At 35.9% G+C, this 10,878-nt stretch overlaps 1 protein-coding gene across 1 annotated transcript; it reads right to left on the bottom strand.

Annotated features, from left to right (window-relative positions):
• Positions 1-275: 275 nt before the first annotated feature.
• Positions 276-10,377, bottom strand: SUB1 (SUB1 homolog (S. cerevisiae)). Its single transcript, XM_009894205.1, has 4 exons — positions 10,306-10,377; positions 8,508-8,627; positions 3,076-3,184; positions 276-610 (listed from the first exon to the last, which is right to left on the bottom strand). Exons 1-4 carry the CDS (start codon positions 10,375-10,377, stop codon positions 531-533), a joined length of 381 nt encoding a protein of 126 aa, XP_009892507.1. The 3' UTR covers positions 276-530.
• Positions 10,378-10,878: the final 501 nt, after the last annotated feature.

The raw sequence follows: 10,878 nt of genomic DNA on the forward strand, positions 1-10,878 counted from the left end.
ATAAATAGGGTAAAATAGCAAATACAGTATTTAAAATTATCTACAAAAGTGTGTTTTACCAAGTATTCACTGTTTGTATCAAGTCTTAAAGCAGAAAGCTGTCAGGGCAATACCAAAGATTGTGAAGTAAAAGAAAAATTAAATGGAGACATTTGAAGAAATCTCCTCAGAAAACAAATTCGTATTTGTTAACTAAACTGAAACTAAAACAAAGACTAAAGCTATTAGGTGGCCTTACCAGCAAACACCCTCAATCAAAAGTCCATAAACAAGTATGCTTTACATATTATTTGATTTGTTTATTTTACACCATGAGGTGAAAGCAACACATTTCCTTTTAGTAAAGTATACACAAATAGCCTCACTCAGAATACACTTTTAATGCACATAAAAAAAGTATTCATCTTACAAATCATTTTGCAATCCAAATATACAATAGCTTGGAAAACAATATTTTAGAAAACAAAAGCCAATGTAAAAAGACCGCTTAAAACAACTAAAATGATAAAAGTTTCTGTATGGCTCTGTCTTTACAGTTTTCTTACTGCATCAGCAATATCAGAAATCTGTTCCTTCAGCTGGTTCCACTGTTCTGGATTTAAAGAAATACCTGAAAAGCATTAAAAGCAAACACTTAATACAAAAAGAAAATTGTTGTGCAAGATCTTGCATAATTGCTATCAAAGCTGGTTTCAGACACAAAGTCTATGTCACAACTATTAATGCTTGAGGTACTTCAGCAACCATGTCACAAAGTGAAACTACTCATTTGGAACATTTCAGGTTAACTTTAGACTCCAACTTACCTCTGGACAAGTTTAAATTACAAAGAAAATGAGTACAGTGTAACAAATTCATTCTCTTGTATTAGGTTAAATACAGGAAGTGAAATACAGCTCTGGCCTTGATAGAAAGCAGCACAGAAGCTCTGAGCGAGATGTTGGAAACCGTTCCTATTCCTGTTGGCTCCTAACTGCCATACCTCTGTGGACTGAACTTCTATGCACTTTTAAAGTACCACAATATGGAGGAGAGGCAGGGTCCTCCTGTTTCTTAAAGCACTATAAATAACACATACCGTAAGTAACATTTTGGACACTCTATTCCACTCTCTAACACTCACAAATCAACACGGAAGTTATGTTTTCACTTCAAGTTCACTATAGTTTCTAGTGACATTGAATCAATAATCATCCAGCGCCCCACAACCTCAATCTCCTCAATTCTAAATCTGTACCTCCTCAAGCTTGAGTCCAGGCATGTCTCTTTTGTGGTTTAGTCTCATTATTCTTCCCCTACAATCTCTATGCCAGCTCTATGGAAGTACAGACTCACAGGCCTACCTCTCATACTCTCTCCAGCCAGGCTCTTCTACTATTTACCCCCACTCTTCCCCCTCAGCGATCAGGCTTCCTTCATTGCTTTCTCCCTGTAGGAGAAGCAGGACCTGAAAACAGGTGAAACTTTGAATTCCATTTCTGGGGCCCATCGTCTTTTTTTTCTTCTACCATCACTATCGTATCAGAGCACCACCATAATTCTAAGCAGTGAGCAGTCTGCATGGAGCTACTCTAAGCAGTTTTCCACCAGTCTTTAGAGGGCAGGTTTCATCTGAAAACAGTTAGGCCAGATCTGCTAACCATTATCAGGGGACCAAATGTCATCAAGATGTCCTTGAACCACATATCAGATGGACTACATGCCATTCAGACCTGCTGTTTGAAACAATCTGACACAATAATTTGAACGGTTGGATATTTTTTCTGGTTTTTATTACACAATTTCAATTGTTTATACTGGTTTTCGGATAGCTAGATAAGCAGCTCCTAAGTGGATCAATGGAATATCTGACTCACACACTATATCAGACTATTATTAATTTTATCCTAATAAAATTCAGGCCCTTTTGCCACACTGATAAACATTTCTGTCTACATCATGTAATTTTTGTCACTTGGCCCACCCATCAAATCTCACTGTAGTTGCCACTCAAACTACATATAATTTTGACTGACACCTCAAAACGCAGCACATTGAAGTCCTTAGAATTCAGCATAATCCTTTTTGTTAAGTAGCAACAACAAATCCAAACCAAGAAATTTTCCTGTACAGTACCAGTACACCTGCTCGTACAAACCTATTCTCAGTGGTTATTTAAGAAATGCTGAAAATGCTTCTCAAGCTCTCCAAATGTCTATTCACTGAGTTGTTCCTCGACATACCAGAAGAATGTAACACACCTTGTGCTGATTGAAGACATTTAATACACAATCTCTAGGGCAGAACATTTCATACTTACCTCTTTCCTTGGTGCAATGTGAAAACTGATTAAAAGCAGCTTTTTCTAACAGTAGCAACATGACATTAAGCAAAGCACTACTACTGCAACTACCCTTGCATCCTCATCTTGCAGGTAGCAAAGTTCTGATAATGGTTCAGTGAAGGCATGTCATAAAAAGCAGGTATGGGAGTGGCAATTGAAGGTACAACAGCTAATGCTGTACTGCAGATTAGGAGCACGGTACCAAAACCTGAACACTTGGGGTATTTTCACCTCAACTAAATTCTTGATGTTTTTTCCAAAATTAGTCACATTAAATGTTTGAATTATTTTAATCTGAAATTTGATAGAAATTGAGGGATGTAATTGTTTTAAAGAAATTAACATCTTATCACAAGTAAGTTAAATGTTTTCAGTGAATTTTAAAATAAAAAATCCAGTTCTAATAGAAGAAAAAAATTATGTTGATTAAGTTAATCAGGAGGGGAAGGGGGAGAGGGGGCAGTAAGTATGGCTATGTTTATAACTCCCATGACAAATTTACTTATGTTTGATGCCTTGTTTTCCGTAAAGGACCTATTTAGGAAAACAGATTTGGGCCAACAAACACACCTTGCTTTTGTTTATAATCTACAGACAAAACTAATCATTTGTTAATGTATAAATAATGTGAGAGTAAAAATATTACTTTAAAAATATCAAGTAGCAACAAAGTATAAAAATCTGTTACACAAAGTTCTCCAGCAAACTGCAGACAATGTTTTAATACAAAATAACATGAAGGAGAACAATACCTTTTCTGCCAGGCTTCATTTCACCTTCTTGATCCATCCAATATTCTCTAATATCAATTAAGACTTTCCCTTTAAAGTCACGAACACTGACATACCTCATTTTGCCAATCTGTCAAAACACATATAAGGGTCTTTTAGGTATTTTATATATCACAGCATTCACTTTTCCCGTTATCAGACTCAGACATGTGACGTTGCACACTGCAGCTTATTTTAGACACCAGAGAAAAAACTAGATCAAAAGCTTAATCCAGAGTAGTCAGTAGGCTAATAAGTAATGACAACATAAATGGATGAACGACTTAAAACAAGTTGAGCATTCAATGCTCAGTGCAAAAGTAGCTCTCCTAGAACAAAAATACCTATATTCTTAACATGCTTACTTCTTACAGAAGCCACTAATTTACTGTTTTCTGAAATAAAATTTTGCCTCTATTATAACTATCTTTGTTTGCAGTACTTGTAAACGAATGGGGGAAGAGGGAGCTGTACTCCCAAATCTACATTTTAGTCCATCCCATGTGTACAGAAAGCAAATTAGATATTCACATGAGATAACCACAATTTCTGGAGGGTTTTTTGCTTTTTTTGGTGTTTTTTTTTTTTCTTCAAACACCGTAAATACAGATGGAAAAGTTAGCCACCAACTGTCCCATGCCCACTTCCAAATCCTCATGGCACTTCATTGGAACTGTGATTAAAAGACTATCTTACTGTACCAGGCGTTCCAAATAAACACTTTTAAGGTGTTAAAAAAAAAAATCTTTTAAGTTTACCAGTATGTAGCATTATAGGAAAAGACTTTGGAATTCCGTAATTTCTGCACCACAGTGTCTTAAGTGAATTATGAGGATGCCTTTTTGGGGAGGGGGAGGCGGGGGAAGGGCAGCAGTCACACTGACAACTATGCATTATACTACAGATTTAGGCTCCTTAAAGATCTTTCCAAATTTGATAAACTACTTGTTGACATACATTCAAAGTATAATGTGAATTTGAGAATCAGAAATTAGATCATAAAAACACAACCAAATACAATTCATGTAAGAAATTCTTTAATTCTGTATGTGCCTTCTTGATACACTTTATGAAGAAAGAACACATTCTAAAGTAAACAACTTTAAAATAGAATATTCCTTCCTGATAAAATATTATCCTTAGTTTTCAACTTAGTTTATGCATCTTGCATTTTGATACAATATAACAAGGGCCCAAACACATCTTAGTAGCATTAAGCCTGACCAGAAAGGTTGAACAACTCTCCAATCAACCAAAAATCATCCACAGACGTTTAAGACATAAGATGTTATTTCACAAAATAAATATAAACAAGAATGCTTTATGTTTGCTTAAAGTAATTTTTCTTCTTATGCAGATCATGTTAAATTAACTCTAAAATTGATTTTAAAACAATTAGGACACCTTTAGATACCGTAAGCCTGAAGCAGCTCTTTTCCTACTTTAAAGCACCCTTTAAAATGAACAAGACATTACCATTGGTAAGATAGTATTTTTGATTGATTTATTAAATACTTCCACAGTACTACAAATTTAACATTTAAAAATAAAGTATGATGTCATTGTAGCTTAGTTCTTTCAGACCAAACTTGGTACCACGCTCAAGTCCATCAGCACTGCTGGCAAAGAATATCCTAAATAGCCTACATGAACAGCATTTCTTGGTTTTATCCTTTAACGCTTCAGTGACTTCTAAGGTCACCTCTAAGAACAGCTTCAAGTAGTAATACTCCACAACACCTTTTTTTTTTCCCCAGGGCTATCAAAGAATATTAGTATATTGTCAACTAATTCCAGATTTGCTCTAAGAAAAACAGCTGAAAATACAGTAAAAGCATTTAGGATTTGAAATCTAAGGATAAGACTGTATGTCTTATTCCAATTACAGTAAGGCAAGGGGCAATAATGCAAAGTTCACATTTACTCACACAGTAAGTCCACCTTAAATGGAAACAGTTCTATATGAAAATGCTGAATTTAAGTTAGGTTTTACATCACTTGAGTTCAGCTGAATGGTCACATTAAATTTTGAATGCAAAAGCTGCCACTGCTAAAAGCTTTAAGTAGGCTTCTGAAGTACAGTTTCAATTAACATCTAAGGTTAAAAACGTCATCCAAAATCCAGACCTAACTATTTAGGTAAATTGATGTTTCTTGATGTTCAGTTGCCTGCAATTCTGGCACAGATTCATTTGTGAACAATTTTTTTTTCACACAGCAGCTGACAGTCCTAGAATAATTTCACTGATCTAAGACATCTTTGTATCTCTATAACCACAGTAGTGTTCCAAGGATTGTATTGATTTATAGCAGCGTAGTAACTGCAGTTCAACCTTCATAGACAAGCTGATATGCCTTTTATTAAATATTACAGCTCCTTAGACTATACTACTCTATTGAATTACATAAATCAGAAGACATTAAAAACATTATTTCCAGGTTTCCGTTTCTTAGAGTAAAATGCACTGAACTGTGTCTCAGTTGCTTTCACAGTTATGCAATTGACTTCCTGTCTGAGTTTCAGCAAGCACCTTCTTCACCATTTTTCCTCCTATTTCCAGTTTGTCTTGATTAAACTGTATACATACTGTGGAAGTAGAAACAGCAAAAAAAAACCTAATCCTTCTTTCTTAGCTGCTATCTGTATGTATAACATTAGATGGAGCACAATAGAGTCCTGTAAACAGTGAAATCTGCAACACAGCAAACTGATTGTGCAATGTATCAGTGACCACTTAAGTTTCAGAATTAGTGTGCTAAACCAATCACCCTTCCACAGCATCATAAACTTAAATATTTATCTTCTTTCAGAAGTCTATGATAGATAAAGACATTACACTGGGAAACCAAAGAACTTACTCCTCCCAAGTCAAAAAGCAAGTATGACCCAAACTTAGAAAAGAAAAGAGACAGGGGAGGAGGGACAAGACACAGACAGATGACTTTCGAAGTAACAATTTTAGTAAAATGCCTGATCATGTGATGTGGTTCCACTCTGGGTGCATTAATACTGCATCCTGACAGCGTTAACAAACCTTACCCAAATCAGGCATAGGTAGAAGACAGGATTTGTCAAACTAACCAAAGCACATGATGCAGACCTCACATTGGCTTGAAGCCACAAACAGGAATCTAATGTATCAACACTGAACCCCTCCACATTAACATGAATAATGCTTGTCCTTAGGGCCTCTAGTAATACATCACAAATGGAAGCAAGATAAACTTCCGCAACCCAACTGCACCCAAATGATTTAATTCCAAAGTTTACCAGGCTACTTACAAAACCTAAAAAGGCCAAGACACATAAATAAATAAAATACACTTGGTATCTTATACTGAATTAATTCCCTTCTGCTTATATTTACACTGTTCTTCATCATGAGTTTCAAGAATACCATTACACCAACATTAGTCTCAAATAAAAATAAGAAAATTTAGATCTTTATGAAAATGCACAATCTTCTGAATACAGCAGTCACAATGAGCTCTATATTAAGGGAAGCTGTATACTTTAAGACCAAAGACAGAGGGTGTAAAACAAGCCTCTAAGTTTCACATCATTTGCTGCCACTCCCACACACAATATGGACATCACAGAATTTTTGACTATCCTACGAATGCTTTACAGCTTGATTTCCATCAATTGAAGCCACACTTATACTGCAAAGTTACTTGCACATCACAGATCATTTTACTGCCATGGGAAGGCAGAAAGGAGAGTTTCTAGTATTACTAATAGTCCTAGAACAAACAAACCCATACCTAAAAAATTAATACCCACGTAGATCTTCCAGAATGCTGTCCTGGGTGGGGGAGATAGAGCAGAAGCATCCTCAGACCTACAGCGCTATTTCTACACTGAAACAGTTGCATCTTAGTTAACACACATAATCTGATGTAGCATGAAACAACTCACAATACTTCACATAACACAGTAAGCTATCTAAAAAAAAAAAGTTATTGTTGACTTACTAAAAGGCAGGCAGAGACTAAGTAACACTGATGTTTTAGGTCAAGGTGATATTCAAGTATTTTTCTGTACTATACTCAACACTGGAAGAATCTTGTTCTTATCAGACTAATAGGGGTCCTCTACTGTCTGGTTTTAGTAATTTTTTATTAGCTTAGGTCAAAAAGGTTGAAAGAAATCAAAGCACACAAATATTTTTGCTTTTATTTGAAAAGGGTTTGGGTTTTTTTGCATCAGAAGAGCAATAAAGATTTTAACCACTTTCCCCAAGGCTGGAATTTCTGAACCTATTACAAACACAGCATAAAGTTTATACAAAGTTTTATTGAGTTCTAACTGCATTTCACATCATTAGGTGTTGAAGACACTATCTCATTTTTTCAACATGGTTGAAAGCACGCCCCAGCAGAACTAAAAACATCATACTCTTCCTCTTATAGGGAAGTCCAACCACTGCCTTCAATTGAAGCTCTCCCTCCCAACTATACATGAAAAGTGAGAAGCGACACATTAAAAACAACCACCCTGTATTATACCATAAGTTAAGCAGGTCTTCTCTCTAGATTTTTTTTTTTTTCCATATTACATTGCACAGCTACAGCCCAAAACCGCTTCTTTGCGTTACTCGGTGTTGGGGCCACCTTATTAGGCACCTCTCCCATACCCTTTCATAATCTTAAGAATCCAAGTCTTTAAGAATTTAAGTGTCTTTCCAGGCAGCTAGTTGCAGACATTTAGTAAGTCTTGATCCATGCCCCTAAAACAGGTAATTCTGACCTCCACATATTCGTGCACGGCTTTCAGCACATACTGCTACTGCCTCAGCTCACCCCAGGAACTGCAATAGCCTGAATTCACAAGTGCATCCTGCTACTGAAAAGTGTACATTCGTACCACCTTAAAAACAAGAACAAAGTAAAAAATTACAATCTTTTGGGATGTTCAGTAAAGAAAACCTCCATCATAAAACAAAGGATCAAACAGAACATGCTCCACGACACTGTCTTATCATACAGGAGCCAAGTTGCCCTTGACCTAGTTAAACAGGGATGAAGAGTCCATACTTTCGTTTCCAAGAACCTTTCTTTCAAGAGCCCTGACTAAAAAACATTTCCACATAGGGATAGTCCTGATCTAATATTTACAGTATACTCATGGCAAGTGCTGTATTTACAGACAAAATGACTATCCCAAGAGTTACCATGAGCAAAAATATGAGGGTTAGATCAACTACTACAACTCAGATTCTTTTACTCTGCAGAAACCTGACAACGCTTTTTCTGAACATCTCATCTGCATGCTAGCGTCGTAATCCTCTTTGGCCAAGGCTTCAGGAGACCAAACACTATTCTGTCAGGATATTCAGATCACCTTGTAAAATTTATACTGAATATGATGTAACATGTTACCTTAACCGGGCTCTAAGCATCATCAATTTTACCTGAAACATATTCTCGTCTCTGTTACTGCTTTGCTTAGAAGAAGCTGCACCTTTTGAACTTTCACCAGTCTTTTGTTTCTTTACAGGCTTTTCTGGAGCTGCTTGCTTTTTCCGCTTTGCCTTGGAGCAAGAATAAAAAAAGAAAAGCATGAACCACAACTCATTCTACAGATTACAATAAAATTTAGAGCAGAGGTCACAAACTACTACTACGCAATGCACATTATCACCTTCCGTCTGTAAAGGCAGGAATCTAATACTGCACATTTAGACTGGAATTTAAAAAAAATAATCTTCAAATAAGCCTCATTCTGTTCCCAGTGAAGTTTACCATAATACTTTGGCTTTAAAGAGAACTGAATTAGATCAAAATACATTTCAAAAAGCCCATTCTTCCTGAGCGATATTACAGTTGGTTTAGTAGTTTTAATAAAAAATTCAAAGCCTGATGGAAGTTTCACCTTCCTTTCCAGCAACTGCAACAAAAAATGCAGGACAGCTTACAGCTATTCTAAAAAAGAAAAAATAATACATGAGATAATGAAGAAAGGCTCTGGAAATCACCTCTGTCAGAGGTGTGGTCTCTTTAAATCAGCATCAAATAGGATGATACATTAAACATATTTTTAAAACATTCAGACACTATCACCTGTAAAACAGATTACCCGCAGATGCTCCAAAGTTACTACTTCTACAAATGGTTATATAGTAACCGTCCCACACCAAAAAAGAGTAATACAAACATACCAGAAATTAGTCTCACCTGCTAGAACCATTATTGTGGATAACCTCTTTTAAAGATGAACAGTTCCAACAAATACAGGTTATAATAGAAAAAAAGAAAAAAGCACCTTACTGCCCACTAAAGCAGACTGTTAGACTATGTATTTTCGAAATACATTTCCCTATCAAAAAAAATCACCTGACCATTTTCTCTTATATTAAGATTCCACAAAACACCTAATTTGCAAAGTGCAACTACATCATGTTTGAACTCACTAAAGCAGACTCAGTCTCTTCACATACTACACTGAAAGACCTGATGTCTGTGTTGCTACCTAGCATTTCTCAAAAAGATAAATTCACAGGGTTTTTTTCCACTTTTCGTTCATAATGACCAGTACATCTATAAAAATGTATAAATTATACAACTATTAAAAATAAATGGGAACACTCAATTTATACATTCAAAACAGTCAACATATGTTAAAATTAATCAACTCAAAGACATTCAGGTTGGCTCAGCTTTTAAGTGAGAAACTAGCAGGTGGTATTACAGTAAATGTAAGAATCTGTAGGAAACCGAGAAAAAGAATATGCAAACAAGATAACAAGAGGCACATGGAGGACAGGGCAAGTGGAGGTTTTTCTTTTGGACAAGTAATCTAGATACCAAAATGGGATGGCGGTGTTTGTCCTCAAAATTAGTCCAAATTCTTGCCACCAGGGGCAGATTATACAGAAGCCTTCTATCACTTGCCACAAAGCAGCAAAGAATTCCAGGAACCTTGTGGTTAGATATATATCATATGGAAAACCCTGAAGAGAGCAAAATGCAACTTATGAAAAAAAGTTTACTGCAATGCAAAAATCATCCTATGCACCCAAACCCTAACCTTGGGAGGTGGGTTTTTTTATGTTGCTGTAGTTGTTGTGGGGAGGGGGTGTTTTAAGTTAAGTGTCTAATAAATTATATGCAATGAGATGCATGTTGTGACATACTGCTCACCTAATTCCTTAACCCCAGCGTGAAATATAAATGTTAATTCAGTAGTAATAAACTGCATATAATGTTCACCTTTTTGTCAACTTCACTATCTGAATCACTGGCAGATGAGCTTGAAGACACAAGTTCCTTTGACTTAGGCATTCTAGGAAGAGAAAAAAAAAACATGAGAACACTACACAAGGAATACATCCCATTACAGCTGGAAAGTCATCTTGAGACCCATTCATAAAGGCTCATCTTATTCAAAACCCTCCTAAAGACTTTCCTGCCTTTTCATGTAAGCTTTAATACACAATGTAGATGCAATCTCAAACACTTTCACATCTCTTCCACTTTTTGCTGCACCTGCATTAAATGCAGTGCTTTAGTTTCTGAACTGTTTACAAAGGGACAATTTTTCACCAGTTTCATATACCCCTAGGTATGGCAGAAACCATAATGAAAAAATACAGTACAGTACTGTTCCCCAGCTAAATTCTTTATGTTACATTCACAAATATAAACTATGAAAGACCTAGCATTACCTAGACTTTTACATAGGCATTTCACTCAGATGGATTTGCAAACAACATGCTGCGTAATCATCACACATGAAGTTAAAGTTCCCACCAATGATACAGCAGTCTGAAAAACACCTGAGTT

Source organism: Charadrius vociferus, unplaced genomic scaffold (genome assembly GCF_000708025.1).
Source record: "Charadrius vociferus isolate BGI_N301 unplaced genomic scaffold, ASM70802v2 scaffold70, whole genome shotgun sequence".
Classification (NCBI taxonomy): Eukaryota; Metazoa; Chordata; class Aves; order Charadriiformes; family Charadriidae; genus Charadrius; species Charadrius vociferus.

Excerpts from the sequence above, each read along its gene's own strand:
- SUB1 (XM_009894205.1), bottom strand. The coding sequence starts at position 10,377 with ATGCCTAAGTCAAAGGAACTTGTGTCTTCAAGCTCATCTGCCAGTGAT. Across the intron at positions 8,628-10,305 it reads ATAGTGAAGTTGACAAAAAG|GCAAAGCGGAAAAAGCAAGC; the intron begins GTGAACATTATA and ends TCTTGCTCCAAG. Across the intron at positions 611-3,075 it reads AATGAAGCCTGGCAGAAAAG|GTATTTCTTTAAATCCAGAA; the intron begins GTATTGTTCTCC and ends AATGCTTTTCAG.